The sequence below is a fragment of the Pseudophryne corroboree genome, chromosome 4 (genome assembly GCF_028390025.1).
Source record: "Pseudophryne corroboree isolate aPseCor3 chromosome 4, aPseCor3.hap2, whole genome shotgun sequence".
Lineage (NCBI taxonomy): Eukaryota > Metazoa > Chordata > Amphibia > Anura > Myobatrachidae > Pseudophryne > Pseudophryne corroboree.
In genome coordinates, this window is record NC_086447.1 from 76834679 (window position 1) to 76854279 (window position 19601).

Here is a 19601-nt window from a genome sequence, read left to right on the forward strand (position 1 = left end):
TGCCACTGCCAGTGTGACTAGTGACCAGTGACCTGACCACCAGTATATAATATTAGTAGTATACTATCTCTTTATCAACCAGTCTATATTAGCAGCAGACACAGTACAGTGCGGTAGTTCACGGCTGTGGCTACCTCTGTGTCGGCACTCGGCAGCCCGTCCATAATTGTATATACCAGTGACCTAACCGTGGTTTTTTTTTCTTTCTTTATACATACATACTAGTTACGAGTATACTATCTCTTTATCAACCAGTCTATATATTAGCAGCAGACACAGTACAGTGCGGTAGTTCACGGCTGTGGCTACCTCTGTGTCGGCACTCGGCAGCCCGTCCATAATTGTATATACCACCTAACCGTGGTTTTTTTTTCTTTCTTTATACATACATACTAGTTACGAGTATACTATCTCTTTATCAACCAGTCTATATATTAGCAGCAGACACAGTACAGTGCGGTAGTTCACGGCTGTGGCTACCTCTGTGTCGGCACTCGGCAGCCCGTCCATAATTGTATATACCACCTAACCGTGGTTTTTTTTTCTTTCTTTATACATACATACTAGTTACGAGTATACTATCTCTTTATCAACCAGTCTATATATTAGCAGCAGACACAGTACAGTGCGGTAGTTCACGGCTGTGGCTACCTCTGTGTCGGCACTCGGCAGCCCGTCCATAATTGTATATACCACCTAACCGTGGTTTTTTTTTCTTTCTTTATACATACATACTAGTTACGAGTATACTATCTCTTTATCAACCAGTCTATATATTAGCAGCAGACACAGTACAGTGCGGTAGTTCACGGCTGTGGCTACCTCTGTGTCGGCACTCGGCAGCCCGTCCATAATTGTATATACCACCTAACCGTGGTTTTTTTTTCTTTCTTTATACATACATACTAGTTACGAGTATACTATCTCTTTATCAACCAGTCTATATATTAGCAGCAGACACAGTACAGTGCGGTAGTTCACGGCTGTGGCTACCTCTGTGTCGGCACTCGGCAGCCCGTCCATAATTGTATATACCACCTAACCGTGGTTTTTTTTTCTTTCTTTATACATACATACTAGTTACGAGTATACTATCTCTTTATCAACCAGTCTATATATTAGCAGCAGACACAGTACAGTGCGGTAGTTCACGGCTGTGGCTACCTCTGTGTCGGCACTCGGCAGCCCGTCCATAATTGTATATACCACCTAACCGTGGTTTTTTTTTCTTTCTTTATACATACATACTAGTTACGAGTATACTATCTCTTTATCAACCAGTCTATATATTAGCAGCAGACACAGTACAGTGCGGTAGTTCACGGCTGTGGCTACCTCTGTGTCGGCACTCGGCAGCCCGTCCATAATTGTATATACCACCTAACCGTGGTTTTTTTTTCTTTCTTTATACATACATACTAGTTACGAGTATACTATCTCTTTATCAACCAGTCTATATATTAGCAGCAGACACAGTACAGTGCGGTAGTTCACGGCTGTGGCTACCTCTGTGTCGGCACTCGGCAGCCCGTCCATAATTGTATACTAGTATCCAATCCATCCATCTCCATTGTTTACCTGAGGTGCCTTTTAGTTGTGCCTATTAAAATATGGAGAACAAAAATGTTGAGGTTCCAAAATTAGGGAAAGATCAAGATCCACTTCCACCTCGTGCTGAAGCTGCTGCCACTAGTCATGGCCGAGACGATGAAATGCCAGCAACGTCGTCTGCCAAGGCCGATGCCCAATGTCATAGTACAGAGCATGTCAAATCCAAAACACCAAATATCAGTAAAAAGCCTCTTTTTTTCTTTGCGTCATGTGCTGTTTGGGGAGGGTTTTTTGGAAGGGACATCCTGCGTGACACTGCAGTGCCACTCCTAGATGGGCCCGGTGTTTGTGTCGGCCACTAGGGTCGCTAATCTTACTCACACAGCTACCTCATTGCGCCTCTTTTTTTCTTTGCGTCATGTGCTGTTTGGGGAGGGTTTTTTGGAAGGGCCATCCTGCGTGACACTGCAGTGCCACTCCTAGATGGGCCCGGTGTTTGTGTCGGCCACTAGGGTCGCTAATCTTACTCACACAGCTACCTCATTGCGCCTCTTTTTTTCTTTGCGTCATGTGCTGTTTGGGGAGGGTTTTTTGGAAGGGACATCCTGCGTGACACTGCAGTGCCACTCCTAGATGGGCCCGGTGTTTGTGTCGGCCACTAGGGTCGCTAATCTTACTCACACAGTCAGCTACCTCATTGCGCCTCTTTTTTTCTTTGCGTCATGTGCTGTTTGGGGAGGGTTTTTTGGAAGGGCCATCCTGCGTGACACTGCAGTGCCACTCCTAGATGGGCCCGGTGTTTGTGTCGGCCACTAGGGTCGCTAATCTTATTCACACAGCTACCTCATTGCGCCTCTTTTTTTCTTTGCGTCATGTGCTGTTTGGGGAGGGTTTTTTGGAAGGGCCATCCAGCGTGACACTGCAGTGCCACTCCTAGATGGGCCCGGTGTTTGTGTCGGCCACTAGGGTCGCTAATCTTACTCACACAGCTACCTCATTGCGCCTCTTTTTTTCTTTGCGTCATGTGCTGTTTGGGGAGGGTTTTTTGGAAGGGACATCCTGCGTGACACTGCAGTGCCACTCCTAGATGGGCCCGGTGTTTGTGTCGGCCACTAGGGTCGCTAATCTTACTCACACAGTCAGCTACCTCATTGCGCCTCTTTTTTTCTTTGCGTCATGTGCTGTTTGGGGAGGGTTTTTTGGAAGGGCCATCCTGCGTGACACTGCAGTGCCACTCCTAGATGGGCCCGGTGTTTGTGTCGGCCACTAGGGTCGCTAATCTTACTCACACAGCTACCTCATTGCGCCTCTTTTTTTCTTTGCGTCATGTGCTGTTTGGGGAGGGTTTTTTGGAAGGGCCATCCTGCGTGACACTGCAGTGCCACTCCTAGATGGGCCCGGTGTTTGTGTCGGCCACTAGGGTCGCTAATCTTACTCACACAGCTACCTCATTGCGCCTCTTTTTTTCTTTGCGTCATGTGCTGTTTGGGGAGGGTTTTTTGGAAGGGCCATCCAGCGTGACACTGCAGTGCCACTCCTAGATGGGCCCGGTGTTTGTGTCGGCCACTAGGGTCGCTAATCTTACTCACACAGCTACCTCATTTCGCCTCTTTTTTTCTTTGCGTCATGTGCTGTTTGGGGAGGGTTTTTTGGAAGGGACATCCTGCGTGACACTGCAGTGCCACTCCTAGATGGGCCCGGTGTTTGTGTCGGCCACTAGGGTCGCTAATCTTACTCACACAGTCAGCTACCTCATTGCGCCTATTTTTTTCTTTGCGTCATGTGCTGTTTGGGGAGGGTTTTTTGGAAGGGCCATCCTGCGTGACACTGCAGTGCCACTCCTAGATGGGCCCGGTGTTTGTGTCGGCCACTAGGGTCGCTAATCTTACTCACACAGCTACCTCATTGCGCCTCTTTTTTTCTTTGCGTCATGTGCTGTTTGGGGAGGGTTTTTTGGAAGGGCCATCCTGCGTGACACTGCAGTGCCACTCCTAGATGGGCCCGGTGTTTGTGTCGGCCACTAGGGTCGCTAATCTTACTCACACAGCTACCTCATTGCGCCTCTTTTTTTCTTTGCGTCATGTGCTGTTTGGGGAGGGTTTTTTGGAAGGGACATCCTGCGTGACACTGCAGTGCCACTCCTAGATGGGCCCGGTGTTTGTGTCGGCCACTAGGGTCGCTTATCTTACTCACACAGCGACCTCGGTGCAAATTTTAGGACTAAAAATAATATTGTGAGGTGTGAGGTATTCAGAATAGACTGAAAATGAGTGTAAATTATGGTTTTTGAGGTTAATAATACTTTGGGATCAAAATGACCCCCAAATTCTATGATTTAAGCTGTTTTTTAGTGTTTTTGGAAAAAAACACCCGAATCCAAAACACACCCGAATCCGACAAAAAAAATTCGGTGAGGTTTTGCCAAAACGCGTTCGAACCCAAAACACGGCCGCGGAACCGAACCCAAAACCAAAACACAAAACCCGAAAAATTTCAGGCGCTCATCTCTAGTGACACCGTGGGTGTTTCAGTCGGTCTATGTATTCCCTCCGCTTCAACTTATCCCAAAGGTGATAAGGATCATAAGAAGAACAAGGGATCAGGCGATACTCGTGGTTCCAGATTGGCCACGGAGGGCATGGTATCCGGATCTTCAGGAATTGCTCACAGAAGATCCCTGGCCTCTTCCTCTAAGAGAGGATCTGTTACAGCAGGGACCGTGCGTATTCCAGGACTTACAATGGTTGCGTTTGACGGCATGGCGGTTGAACGCCAAATCATACCTAGGAAGGGTATTCCCGGGGAAGTCATACCCACTCTACTTAAAGCTAGAAAGGAGGTAACGGCGAAGCATTATCACCGTATTTGGAGAAAATATGTGTCTTGGTGTGAATCCAAGAAGGCCCCATACGGAGGGATTCCAGCTGGGGCGTTTTCTCCACTTTTTACAAGCTGGTGTGGATGCAGGCCTGAAGTTAGGCTCCATTAAAGTGCAAATTTCAGCCTTATCAATTTTCTTTCAAAGGGAATTAGCCTCGCTTCCAGAAGTACAGACTTTCGTGAAAGGTGTGCTGCACATCCAACCTCCATTTGTGCCCCCAGTGGCACCATGGGACCTTAACGTGGTGTTACAGTTCCTTACATCACATTGGTTTGAACCTTTACAAAAGGTTGAGTTGAAATTTCTCACTTGGAAAGTGGTCATGCTATTGGCCTTGGCGTCCGCGAGGCGGGTGTCCGAATTGGCGGCTTTGTCTCACAAAAGCCCCTATCTGATTTTCCAGGCAGATAGAGCGGAATTGAGAACTCGTCAACAATTTCTACCAAAGGTGGTTTCTTCGTTTCACATGAACCAACCTATTGTGGTGCCTGTGGCTACTGAAGCCTTGGCTGATTCCACATCTCTTGATGTGGTCAGAGCTTTAAAAATTTATGTAGCCAGAACAGCTCGTGTTAGGAAAACAGAGGCGCTGTTTGTCCTGTATGCGGCCAACAAGGTTGGCGCTCCTGCTTCTAAGCAGATTATTGCACGCTGGATCTGTAATGCGATTCAGCAGGCTCATTCTACGGCTGGATTGCCGTTACCAAAATCGGTGAAGGCCCATTCCACTAGGAAGGTGGGCTCATCTTGGGCGGCTGCCCGAGGCGTCTCGGCATTACAGCTTTGCCAAGCAGCTACTTGGTCGGGTTCAAACACTTTTGCAAAGTTCTACAAGTTTGATACCCTGGCTGATGAGGACCTCATGTTTGCTCAATCGGTGCTGCAGAGTCATCCGCACTCTCCCGCCCGGTCTGGAGCTTTGGTATAAACCCCATGGTCCTTTTGGAGTCCCCAGCATCCTCTAGGACGTATGAGAAAATAGGATTTTAATACCTACCGGTAAATCCTTTTCTCTTAGTATGTAGAGGATGCTGGGCGCCTGTCCCAGTGCGGACTCTATCTGCAGTAATTGTAAATAGTTATTGCGTATGTTACACAAAGGTTGTGTTTTGGAAAAGGTCAGCCTGTTGCTGATCCATTTGGTTCACGCTGTTAACTGGTTTTAGTTAAATGCCATGTTGTACGGTGTGTTTGTGGTGTGAGCTGGTATGTATCTCACCCTTAGTTTAACAAAATCCTTTTCCTCGAAATGTCCATGTCCTCTGGGCACAGTTCCTATAACTGAGGTCTGGAGGAGGGGCATAGAGGGAGGAGCCAGTTCACACCCATCTAAAGTCTTAGAGTGCCCATGTCTCCTGCAGATCCCGTCTATACCCCATGGTCCTTTTGGAGTCCCCAGCATCCTCTACGGACTAAGAGAAAAGGATTTACCGGTAGGTATTAAAATCCTATTTTTTTCTGATTATTAATTTTTGCATCTAGGACTTTACATGCCCTCTATGACATTGGGCATCGGCCTTAGCAGACGACGTTGATGGAATTGCATAGTCAATGTCATGACTGGTGGCAGCAGCAGCTTCAGCACTAGTACTAGGAACTGGAAGTGGTTTCTGATCTTCCACTATTTTTTCCTCCAAATTGTTGTTCTCCATTTCACAGGACAGTATTTTTACAGCATACAGGACCAGTGTACTTTTATTTCAACTGCAACACCCCTGAATTTTTACAGCATACAGGACCAGTGTACTTTTATTTTAACAGCACCCCTGTATTTTTACAGCGTACAGGACCAGTGTACTTTTATTTTAACAACAGCACCCCTGTATTTTTACAGCATACAGGACCAGTGTACTTTTATTTTAACAACAGCACCCCTGTATTCTTACAGCATACAGGACCAGTGTACTTTTATTTTAACAACAGCACCCCTGTATTCTTACAGCATACAGTACCAGTGTACCTTCATTTTAAAAACAGCACCCCTGTATTTTTACAGCATACAGTACCAGTGTACTTTTATGTTAACAATAGCACCCCTGTAATTTTACAGTATACAAGACAGGGCCAGTGTAATTTTATTTTAACAACAGCACTCCTGTATTTGTAAAGCATACAGGACCAATGTACTTTTATTTTAACAACAGCACCCCTGTATTTTTACAGATTTCAGGACCAGTGTACTTTCATTTTATCAACAGCACCCGTGTATTGTTACAACATACATAACCAGTGTAATTTTATTTTAAAAACAGCACCCCTGAATTTTTACAGCATACAAGACATGGCCAGTGTACATTTATTTTCACTGCACCCTGAATGTTTACAGCATATAAGACAGGGCCAGTGTACATTTATTTTCACTACACTCCTGAATTTTTACAGCATACAAGACAGGGCCAGTTTACTTTTATTTTAACAGCAGCACCCCTGACTTTTTACAGCATACAAGACAGAGCCAGTGCACATTTATTGTCAATGCACCCCTGAATTTTTACAGCATACAAGACAGGGCCAGTTTACTTTTATTTTAACAGCAGCACCATCTAATTTTTACAGTATACAAGACAGGGCCAGTTTACTTTTATTTTAACAGCAGCACCCCCGAATTTTTACAGCATACAAGACAGGGCCAGTGTACATTTATTTTCACTGCACTCCTGAATTTTTACAGCATACAAGACAGGGCCAGCGTACTTTTATTTTAATAGCAGCACCCCTAAATTTTTACAGCATATAAGACAGGACCAGTGTTCATTTATTTTCAATGCGCCCCTAAATTTTTACAGCATACAAGACAGGGCCAGCGTACTTTTATTTTAACAGCAGCACCCCTAAATTTTTACAGCATATAAGACAGGGCCAGTGTACATTTATATTAACAGCAGCACACCTGAATTTTTAAAGCATACAAGACAGGGCCAGTGTACATTTATTTTCACTGCACTCCTACATTTTTACAGCATACAAGACAGGACCAGTGTACTTTTATTTTAACAGCAGCACCCCTGAATTTTTACAGCATACAAGACAAGGCCAGTGTACATTTATTTTCAATGCACCCCTGAATTTTTACAGTATGGAAGACAGGTCCAGCACCCCTGTATTTTCACTACATACAGCAGGACAGTGCCCCTGCCCCTGTACAACACAGTGACAGCCAGGACAGCAACACCCGTGTACAGCTACAGCACCCCTAACAGCACATGAAACACCAGTGACAGCCAGGACAGCACCCTTAACATCACAGGGACACCACTGTGAAAGGAACAACACCCCTACAGAGCACACATTGACCCCACCCCGACACCACCACCCACAGGGGCAGATTTATTAAGCTCAGTGAATTGATAAAGTGGAAGGTGATAAAGGACCAGGCAATCAGATCCTTGCTACCATGTCACAGGCTGGGTTTGAAAAATGACAGTTAGGAGCTGACTGGCTGGTCCTTTATCACCTTCAAATTTATCGCTTCACCGAGCTTAATAAATCTGCCCAACAGAGAGAGACAGAGGTCTGTCTCCCTCCCTCTCCAAGTCCAGAGTGAAAATGACGGCAATCCGCGGCTGTTTATATGGAATCCAAAACCTGTGAGAATCCCACAGCAGGATGATGACGTTTTGCCTCGTTCTGGTTTCCGAGTATGGCGGGATGTCCCGAGCCGGACTCGGATCCTGCCTCAGAACGTGAAGTTTGGGGGTGTTCAGTTCTCTGGGAACCGAACCCGCTCATCTCTAGTTTAAATGAACAATTTAATGATTAGTAACTGTGTGAGCTTACTGACATGACACATCTGTTCAGGTGCTTGTAACTATTGTTATATCTGACTGTGAACCAGTATTACAGGCAAGAGAAATGTGGTGTAAAGGTGAATCGAGTTCTGTAGAAAGAAAAAAAAAAAAAGAAAGCAAGTGATAATTATTTAAAAGGATAGAACAAAAATGTGGCACAAAGGTGAAGTGAGTTCTGTAGATGATGTTACGTAACTGCAACGGATACAGCAAGCGTTCAAACAAGTTTTCAACAGACAGAGTCAGGGTGAAACAAGTTTTCTTACTAGAGATAAAGTAAAGTGAGTTTCTTTTTAACTAATGAAAGTGATATACAACTGTAGATAAGATAATGAGAGCACAATAAAGTGTTTAAATCTTGCTTCACTGTGAAATACATTAGTGTTCATTAGGGGCTGTAGTTGGGATCCAGCTGGTCAGAATGCTGGTGCCGGAATCTGGACACCTGTCAGAAAACCGATGCAGCATCCAGCCAGGCAGGATCCCGGTTTAGGCTGCAGAGAGGGATTGTTGGTGTTAGACTGCAGGCAGGGGAGGTTAGGGATAGGCTGAGGAGGGAGGGTTAAGTATAGGCTGCAGGGGGGAGGGTTAGGTTTAGGCTGAGGAGATGAAGAGTTAGGGTTAGGCTGCAGGGATGGAGGGTTAGGCTGCGGTGAGGGGCGGTTAGTGCTAGGCTGTGGGAACCAAGGGTTAGGTATAGGCTGCGTGGGAACAGTTAGGTTTAGGCTGCAGAGAGGGAGGGTTAGGCTGCAGGAAGGGGAGGCTAGGGTTAGGCTTATGGGGGAGGGTTAGGCTGCAGGGATGGAGTGTTAGGATTAGGCTGCAGGGAGGGAGGGTTAGGGTTAGGCTGCAGGGAGGGAGGGTTAGGGTTAGGCTGCAGGGAGGGAGGATTAGGGTTAGGCTGCAGGGAGGGGTGGTTATGGCTAGGCTGCGGGAACTGAGGGTTAGGTGTAGGTTGCGGAGAGGGAGTTTTCGGGTTAGGTTGCAGGGAGAGAGGGTTTGGCTGTGGGGAGGGGTGGTTAGGGCTAGACTGGGGGAATTGAGGACTATGTATAGGCTGTGGGGGGGAGGGTTAGGTATAGGCTGCGGAGAGGGAAGGTTAGGGTTAGGCTTCAGGGATGGAGGGTTAGGATTAGGCTGCAGGGAGGGAGGGTTAGGGTTAGGCTGCAGGGAGGGGTGGTTATGGCTAGGCTGCGGGAACTGAGGGTTAGGTGTAGGTTGCGGAGAGAGAGTTTTAGGGTTAGGCTGCAGGGAGAGAGGGTTTGGCTGTGGGGAGGGGTGGTTAGGGCTAGTCTGGGGGAGCTGAGGATTAGGGTTAGGCTGCGGGGAGGGAGGATTAGTGCAAAGGTTGAATTAACAACAAAAAAATTTAACGCTTTAGATCAAAACACTTAAGGAGTGACATAAAACTTGGCAAATAAAGATACCTAATGTATGATGGTAAGCTAGCGCCCAATATCACAACTCAAGTCTGTTGTCAGTTCGGAACTCAAATTAAATAAAACAAACTCTGGTCCAAATTACATGATTAAGCTATTTTTATCAATATTTTTTTTTAAATCAATTTTATCGATTTATATAAAAAAATTCCAGATAAAAAAACAAGACACTTGGGGGTGGTTTTGCCAGAAGCAAAGCACAATACGAATTAAAACCAAAACACAGGGGTCACGCACATCTCTAGTAGAAACTACTGTAAATGCACAGGTGAGATGGTAAGGCAGTTATGAAAAGACTTGGTAACACATAAAAGAATCTGAATCCCAGCTGTCTCCTAATGAATGATCAGCAGCACCTGAGAGACAGCCAGGGGAGAAGAGAAGCTGACTGGGTACACACTAGGCAGATATACTGTATTGTTTGTTCGAGTGACATATGATATATCTGTAGTGCATCGGTGGGTGTGTATACCTAATGGTCTGTGAATGATGTCGGGATCAGTGTCGGACTGGGGCATGAAGGGCCCACCGGGAAAATGCAGTGTTAGGGGCCCATACTTATGGGAGTGCCCAGCCTACAAAGGGGGTGTGGCCAGCCTCCACAGAGGCTTGAAATCCACAATTGTCTTTTGCAGTGTAATGCAACATATCTACCGTACCATGTATAATACAAGTGCACATTCTGGAACCCGATCCCTAGAGGAAGGATTGGGCCCTCAGGCAGTGGGGCCTACCGGTGGTTTCCCTGGTACCCCTGTGGGCCAGTCCAACCCTGGTCGGGATCCTGGGATTATTATGCTGACCACTGAGATCCCAGCAGCCATCAACACAAACCCAACCCCTCACTCTACATCAGCCATGTGAAACTAGAGATTAATGATGGGTTGAGTACTCTCACAATAACAAAATGAGTGTTAATAATATTACATATCCTACACAACTTGAAACCTGGCCAGCCAGCAGATACTGCAGTAGGATATTCCATGTAAAGTCTTACATCTAGCTTAGCTCTCACCAAAGAAAAGGTGTCTGGCCAATCCTCAGACAGCAGACACCCAAAATGCCGGCTCCCACTCGTGGATCTATTTCACTGCTTTTAGCAATGTGAAGTTTGGCAAGAATATTTGGTAACGTGACTAGATACTAGATAATGTAGGAATAAATTACCTTTCTAGAGAAAACCACAGTTGGCCATATTTAAATGCTTTGCAAATCAATGAAATGTTAAGGTATGAGATAAAAAAAAAACCTTTGAGTTAGGAGTTTGGGCTGCAAACCTAGCTTACATCACAGGATAGATAATACGCTGTAGACGTTAGAGGTTGCCTCACCTGCTTCAAGAAATTTGTGGCACCAGCACTGATTCAGTTCAGTAACATGTTTCTATGAGCCAACTGGACTCATCCCAACAGGTGTGTTGTAATCATGAGTGCTATATATTCGCCATGCACTCAAAGCAGACACACAATTTTTCACTGCAGAAGGACAGAAGAAAGAAGAGAACCAGCACACAGTGTAATCTGCGCAGTACTGAAAGCAAGAAACCAACCTCTCAGGGTTTGTATAAAACTTTGGGGGTCATTCCAAGTTGATAGCAGCAGGAAATTTTTTAGCAGTTGGGCAAAACCATGTGCACTGCAGGGGAGGCAGATATAACATGTGCAGAGAGAGTTAGATTTGGGTGGGTTATTTTATTTCTGTGCATTTAATACTGGCTGCTTTATCTTTACACTGCAAATTAGATTGCAGATTGAACTCACCACACCCAAATCTATCCCTCTCTGCACATGTTATATCTGCCCCCCCTGCAGTGCACATGGTTTTGCCCAACTGCTAAAAAAATTCCTGCTGCGATCAACTTGGAATTACCCCCTTTGTGATTCAGCTTTTTTTCTTGAAGGTTTCAGTGTATGTCTCATTGAAAAGATTTCAGAAGTGTGTGTGTGTGTGTGTGTGTGTGTGTGTGTGTGTGTGTGTCTGTGTGTGTGTGTCTGTGTGTGTGTAAACTGTATACAACCATACTGAGCTGAAATAGAACAATAACACTTTAATAATACAAAATATATTTTTATCACATTGTAACCATCTTCTACTTTTGGTGAGAACCTAGAAGTAAATTAGGACTCCTTTCTCCATATTTTTTATCTAGGTGGAACTATGGGGGTCATTCCGAGTTGTTCGCTCGTTATTTTTTTCTCGCAACGGAGCGATTAGTCGCTAATGCGCATGCGCAATGTCCGCAGTGCGACTGCGCCAAGTAAATTTTCTATGCAGTTAGGTATTTTACTCACGGCATTACAAGGTTTTTTCTTCGTTCTGGTGATCGTAATGTGATTGACAGGAAGTGGGTGTTTCTGGGCGGAAACTGGCCGTTTTATGGGTGTGTGCGAAAAAACGCTACCGTTTCTGGGAAAAACGTGGGAGTGGCTGGAGAAACGGAGGAGTGTCTGGGCGAACGCTGGGTGTGTTTGTGATGTCAAACCAGGAACGAAACTGACTGAACTGATCGCAGATGCTGAGTAAGTCTGGAGCTACTCAGAAACTGCTAAGAAATGTCTATTCGCAATTCTGCTAATCTTTCGTTCGCAATTTTGATAAGCTAAGATTCACTCCCAGTAGGCGGCGGCTTAGCGTGTGTAAAGCTGCTAAAAGCAGCTTGCGAGCGAACAACTCGGAATGACCACCTATATGGGGGAACAAGAAACCTAATAGGGAAAGCAGCTAATAACTGTGACTTCTAAGGAGAATTCCAAGCTACATAAGCGTAACGCTGAGGGTTATTGTCTTTCCTTTTGGTTTTGTCTCCTCCTCACTGTCTCTGTCAGAGTGCTTCACTGAGGTTTACACATTTTACATGTACCGGTGATTTGCTTGTTGTTTTTGTATCAGCGTCCTTTTTGGGTACTTTTACACTGAATTTGGAGTGCGATCATGTGACTGCAGTGTTAAAGGAGGAAGAATGATGGATGGTTACCTCTCCCAATTGTAAATAAGGCTATCCCTGTGAAAAAAGGAGGAGGTGTAAACTTTTAAGTGAATATTTTATATCATTGGACAGCGCCAGTGGAAAGTATTCATTTTCTATTGCTTGTTTGTAGTTGGGAGGTGTGGGGAACCACCTTATACAGTAGGCTTCTCTCTAAGGCTACAGTCTTTGCACATGGTAGAGGGTCATTTGTTTTATATACATTGTATATTTGGACCGTGGAGCAGGTTGATATAGGATAGTTGCAGGTGCCGCCCATACCTGCTGGATCAGACAGTTAACACAGGCACAGAGGGCAGCTCCTCTGGTCAGGGCCAGCAACAGAAATCTTGGGGCCCGGTACAGTGATATCTCTGGGGCCCCCTCAGATAGGCTGACCATATTATCCCTTTTATCTGGGACGATCCTGGATTACACAGGTTCTGCAGCTGGCTGACTTCAAGCCTTCATTTCAGCTGGTTTTAATCAGCCACAGAACCTGTGTAATCCATGAGTGTCCCAGGTAAAAGGGATAATATAGTCAGCCTACCTCAGATAAAATATAAAATATTAAAGTGCAACAGAGTGCGCTGCGCTATATAAGAAACTGTAATAATAAGAAAACTGTAATAAGAAATGGGAATCCTGGCCAGCGGAGTTGCTGCCATGTCCCGTAACTGCCTGTAACAGAGCTGGACCCAGAAGTGTGGACGCACACTCGCGCCGAACAGTCACTGAGTGTGAGAGGCTCCTGTCACTCTGAGGCTGTGCCCACACCACCTAGAGCTCGTTGCCCTATTCAAATAGGGCTCGTTGCCCTATTCACATGACTGACGCTCACTAAGTGGCATATCCTTGGGGCCCCTTTGATCCTTGGGGCCCGGTACAGGTGGCTTCTGCAAAAACACAAAATACTTATATAAAAATGCACCACATTGCAGCTTTGTACATTCATTAAAACCCAGTCAACTCTGACTCCATGCAATAACATTATTTACATTACATGGAGGTCCATCCACATGGGCAAATCTGCCTTCACTTCTCTCCAGTGACAAGATACATCGGGTCACAGACAAAAGATAATTGTCTATTTCTCATAATGTGTATATACTGTAAATGGCACATATTTAGTTGCATAGTAAAAAAAAAAAAACTAGATAGTATTTTCTCTTCTCTCTCTTACAGAAGATGTTTGCCATGGACCCTGTCACACTTCTTCTCTCCGCTGTGGTCATCCTATGTTTGGCCTATGTTTATATCAATCGAAAGCAAGACAAGTACAGGCATTTCCCTCCAGGACCGAAACCTTTGCCTATCATTGGGAATATACACACAATCGACATGGCAAAGCCTCATATAACATTTATACAGGTAATACAGGACTTCTGCTAAATGATCACTACTGGAGAATGCTGGGGAGGCATCTGTGTGCTGCATGTAGGGAGAATCCTGGCTCACTCCTTCCACCAATCACATGAACTCCCTGCTGCTACCTCTAGGTGACATAGGGGTCTAGTTACTAAGACTTAGATGTAGATAAAGTGCACAGAGATAACGTACCAGCCAGTCAGCTCCTAACTGTCATTTTTCAAACCCAGCCTGTGACATGGCAGTTAGGAGCTGGTTGGCTGGTACTTTATCTCCGTCCACTTTATCTCCATCCAAGGCTTAGTAAATAGACCCCTTATTGAGGGTTTTTACAGTAGGTGGGGGCTATCGCACTCCTCCCCATTAAGGCACATCCCATTCTGAAGTGTGGTGCTACTTCGCAGCACCCTTAATTACAGCTTCTTTTTCGTTTTTGAGGAGGGGGTGTGGTCATGTCTGCTTGGTTTGGCCATGCCCCTCGAAGTACATGTACCCGCCGAAGCTCTAGACGGCCCTGCTCCTGTACTACAGTCCACTCTATTGCCACAACGAAGGGGTATGTGACTCCTCAGCAGTTGTTCTCAGGCAGCCACACACCAAGGCAGGACTGACTCTAGTAGAAGAGACAGCCTGCTGGCTCCACTTCTCTGCTACTCTAGGAGCTCCATTTGGAACCAATCCATTCCCTTTTATAGATTCTGGTGTGCTGTTTGCCACCAGGTCATATTCTTCATGTACTCCAAGCCTGCTTACATCATCCCTTTCTAGACTACTCCCAGACGGCGCTACTGACCCCCTATTATTGAAGTGGTAGCCATCTTGGTAAAGTCCACACAGGGTGGGTCTGTGCACGTATAGCTAATGCAGTCCCCTGGACATCAGAAGTCAGGTGGACCAGGGGGCTACACATGGCATTAATTTTACAAAAACAAACAAACTCAGGTGACTTGTAATATCTAAGGCTTCACGGATTATGGTAGCAGATAATGCAAATGAAGTCACAGGTGAGTTACGTAGGCGCCTTGTAACATACAGGCTAATGCATTATGCGAGTCTAGCCTAGGTGAGAACAAACATGCACCAAACTCGCATCCTATTACATTTAGCCCTTGATCTCCACTATATGGGAATAATTCTGCCCATAAAACTTTTATTAGGGCTCGCACATTGTTGCTCTAACTCATTTCTCCTACTATTCTTAAAGAAGATAAACGTCCTATCCAAAGCCAGAGACACCCACGCAAACCTATCTCTCTTTGATCCCTTGGGAGTTTTTGGGAAGTCCCTTATTCTCCTAGGCTGCAGACATTATACCAACCACTTTTACATCTATTTATTGTTTTATTATGATTGATATCTCTCGCCTGGCACCAGTCAGTACATCTGTCTATACAGTTTATTTTATATTAGGCACAATTCTCAGCACATGGTAACATGTATGTACTGATCAGGAGTACTTACATGTTATGTTTGAGAATGTAGTGCCCCAATGTCCACATACACAGCTCTTGGGTTTAGGAGCGCCTACACAGTACAAGAGTGCCTCTGGAAATTGTATTAAAAGGTCAGCAACTGTGTATAAAGACATTCCCTTTTCTACACTTACCCTAATCCTGCCAATATGTGAAAAACGATAAGCCACAAAAGTGTGCGTATAATTTTTTTTAGCAGCCTCTGCATGAGTTCCGTTGCCATACAATAGTACAGTGACCGCAAGTTTATTATATGTTTGCTGATTCCGTAGAGTAAAGTGTATTGTACTATATGTGTATGTTCAGTGTAAGTGTCAAATGGGAACTGGTTAAGATACTGGCTGTCGGGAGTTAGGCAGTCAGAATCCCGATGCCGGAATCCCATCACCTGTCAGAATGCCGACACCAGAATCCCAACAGGATCAGGAGACCGATACCGGAATTAGGGTTAGGGCCAGCTGGAGGTTAGGTTTTGGCATCACCCAGGCGTTAGGCTATGGGGGGGGGGGGAGGATTAGAGTTAGGCTGCAGGGATCACCGGGGGGAGGTTAGGTTTAGGCACTTAGGGGGCAGGTTAGGGTTAGGCTGCGGGAAGGGGTGGTTAGGAGGCAGGGGAGAGGAGACAGCATACTTAGCTCGCCCCTGTCGGGATTTTAAACATTTGGATGCTGGTGTCGGTAATGTGACCGCTGGCATCCCGTCTGGCAGTCAGACGTACCGAACCTGCTCAAATAGCAATGGTTATAGTGCATATGACACTTATCACCTCCATACATTTCCCCCTTTGGGTGAGATATATCAAGCCTTGGAGAGAGATAGTGGAGCAGTTGGTTGCTTTGCATTTTCTTTACTTTATCATTCTCCAAGGCTTGGTCCATCTCCCCTTTCTGAGAGATTCGTTAGGGCTGAAATTGCCACAAGTTATAAAAAATAACTACTGGCATAATGTAATTTAATGCTGACTGCTCTCTCAATTATTTCTACATTTGCCTATTGTATCTACAGCTGTCTGAGAAGTACGGCCCGGTATTCAGCGTCCAGATGGGAACGACAAAGATGGTCATCCTATGTGGTTATGATGTTATAAAAGATGCTCTCGTAAACCACGCGGAGGAATTCTCTGACAGACCGAACACTCCAGTGCATGATAAGATGTTAAAGGGCCACGGTAATTGTTTTTAGTTTCCACAATAAATACAGTATATATAATACTATTTGAAATGATTTCTCAGTATTGTTCTATATCAACCACAGTGCGGAGTGCAATAGACCACACAATAGTCCAGCATATTAATTTGATTTCAAGGGGGCACTGCCACCAAGTCCTTGTTAGGACTAAATTTGTATCCTGTTGCATATAGAGGGTAATTCCAAGTTGATCGCAGCAGGACATTTTTTAGCAGTTAGGCAAAACCATGTGCACTGCAGGGGAGGCAGATATAACATGTGCAGAGAGAGTTAGATTTGGGTGGGTTATTTTGTTTCTGTGCAGGGTAAATACTGGCTGCTTTATTTTTACACTGCAATATAGATTGCAGATTGAACACACCACACCCAAATCTAACTCTCTCTGCACATGTTATATCTGCCTCCCCTGCAGTGCACATGGTTTTGCCCAACTGCTAACCAAATTCCTGCTGCGATCAACTTGGAATTACCCCCATAATTCATATAGCATTAGCATCTAATTTATTTGAATACTAGTTTGAGATTTTCAACTTTATTCGTTTACTCCTGAGACCAGTGTACACAATATTGCACGTACACTAGGCAGATGGGATCACATTGTATTTTAGATAAACTTCAATAAATGTTACGTTTTAATTTTAATAATATATACTCAATACATAATTTCTTCTACTAATGAGTGTGCCAGAAAAGGGTCTTTTCTTTCTTGTTGTTCAGTGACTAACCAGTAGGGATCTACTGAACCCTAGGTGCACCGCCAACAATTTGACAAATGGCAATATTGCAATTCCATAGCAAAGTCGTTGGTATCAAAAAAAAAATTCTGTTATTAACTAATTTTGCGAAACCAAGGACAATTCCATCATGAACCACTTTTCATTACGGGCTTTGCCAAGATTTTGTGTGTTTAACAGGCAGTATATGTACTGTACTATACTGGGGCATTGATGTTCTGTGTCTTGCAAGACCATCCATCACCCGCTTCTCCTCCAGGCATATAGACCTAGTTTCCTAGAGGTAGAGTAGTTTCATTAAATCATCATGTAATCATACTGTATCATCACATCATATAATTATTGACTTCAACTAGGCTGTTAATCTGCCTGGAATCACCTGTTTTGGCCTGAGGCTTGTGATTTGCTGCTTGGAGAAGTTAATTATTAACTTTGAAGTAAATTCAGTTTCGACTGTTACTAGCCTGTTATTCTGCCTTGCTTTAATCACCTGTATTGGTATGAGGCCTGTGATTTGTTACTTGGACAAGTGTATTGGCAATATTTTATATTTTCTACTAGGCTTTTACGTTTTTGGCTATTGGTTCTTGATTAATGAAAATCTTCTACATGGTTCAATAGTTTCTTAAACTGCCATCCTGTCTGTCACTGCTGTGCCACTATGTCGCTTAGTTTAGCTAGCAATATTGTGAGCTGTGTTGTGGTCAAAATTAACTGGAAATGTTATTGATGTTAATATTACTCTAGGACCAGGTCCGAATTACATGATATTAGCTGTTTTTCAAAAATGTTAAAGAAATCCAGTACAAAACCAAAACATTTGAAGGTGGTGTTAGTTGTTACCAAAAAATGAAGACTTGGAACACAACCAAAATGAAAAACCGAGCGGTCCACACACATTTTTAATAACTATATAAATAACACACAAGTAATAAATATTATGTTTGTGGATCGACCAGAGAGAGGGTGAGACAGGAGACGGGGGAGGTTGAGGTTGGCTACTATAACTAATAATATACATACTATAATGTAACAGTAGCCAGCACTCCACTATTAATGCTATTTTACTTGCCTTGGTGTCCTCTGGGGTAATGGTATACCGTGTCTGCTCAACGTTTCAGTCATTTAGACTTTTATCAAGAACATGTTCTTGAAAAGAGTCTAAATGACTGAAACTTTGAGTGGGCTCAATTACCAAGTGGATTTCTTTGTATAGGACTCGTGAGTGCCACTGTTTTTTTTTTTCATGGTTACACATTATACTGTGTGATCATGTTAGTGGTTTTATGTAAACATAATAGTAGCATGTATGTACCTCAGTGTAAGCAACATATCGGTAAGCTTTACTATCCCTTGCATACATCAGTACATATGTATTGACAGAAAAATACATTGGTGTGAAGTGAACCCTGCAGGGTATCTATACAGAGCTCCTATTGCCACTCTTGGCTGTTGTTAAGATTCTGAAGCGCAACATTCATACTGATAATGGTGATGGATGATGGCACTTACTTGACCATAAATGTCCTGGGATCTCCAGCCTGGCAGTGACTGCAGTATACAAGTAATGTATTTGCTGTGAACTGTCAACTGCACTCATTAAACTTCCTATGAACCAACTGGATTTAAATAAATTAGACTCAAAGGACCTGGTTCAGAGTCACTTGTTTATTGTTGACCATATACAGAGTTGCATGTTTCTCCCCTATTCATCCACTTGTCGGAGAATACTCCAGCATTTTCCCCAACCCTGTACTTGGGGCAGAAGGTCTGTCTGCAATCTGGCAGATCTTTGCAGATACAGTACTCGCCTCTGAATTTACATGGCCACTATACACCCACGCAGGGCTGCCATCAGAAATTGTGGGGCTAGGGACTGACAAAAGAGATAGGGCCTCTCATCCCCTTCAAAAAAAGATTCTGCCGCACCGCTCCACACCAATGTGATGTCATACATTGTGATATTACATATAGGTGGAGTGTTCCGGACATACAAGAATGGTTCACAGAGAGCTGATGTGCAGTTGAAGGTTTGTTTTAAGAAGTCCTCCCTGTGCATCAGCTCTCTGTTCTTTCACAGCCTGGGCAGCTCTTAAGGTATTGATGCTAGGAGCCAGGGGTGGGTGGCTACCCCTCTCTTTAAGGGCCCGGGACACAAATCCCCACAGTCCCCTCCCTGATGGCTGCCCTGTACCCACGGAACTTATATCCTCTA

At 44.5% G+C, this 19601-nt stretch overlaps 2 protein-coding genes across 2 annotated transcripts in view; both read left to right on the top strand.

Annotated features, from left to right (window-relative positions):
- Positions 1–13818: 13818 nt before the first annotated feature.
- LOC134908922 (cytochrome P450 2K6-like) overlaps positions 13819–19601 on the top strand; it is a 225376-nt gene continuing 219593 nt past the window's right edge. The window contains exon 1 of the mRNA XM_063915174.1: positions 13819–13995. Within this exon, the coding sequence (XP_063771244.1) occupies positions 13822–13995 (174 nt within the window). The 5' untranslated portion in view covers positions 13819–13821. The remainder of the gene's footprint in view (positions 13996–19601) is intronic.
- Positions 14979–19601, top strand: part of LOC134909192 (cytochrome P450 2C14-like) — a 29164-nt gene continuing 24541 nt past the window's right edge. The window contains exons 1-2 of the mRNA XM_063915796.1: positions 14979–14996; positions 16470–16632. Of these exons, the coding sequence (XP_063771866.1) occupies positions 14979–14996; positions 16470–16632 (181 nt within the window). The remainder of the gene's footprint in view (positions 14997–16469; positions 16633–19601) is intronic.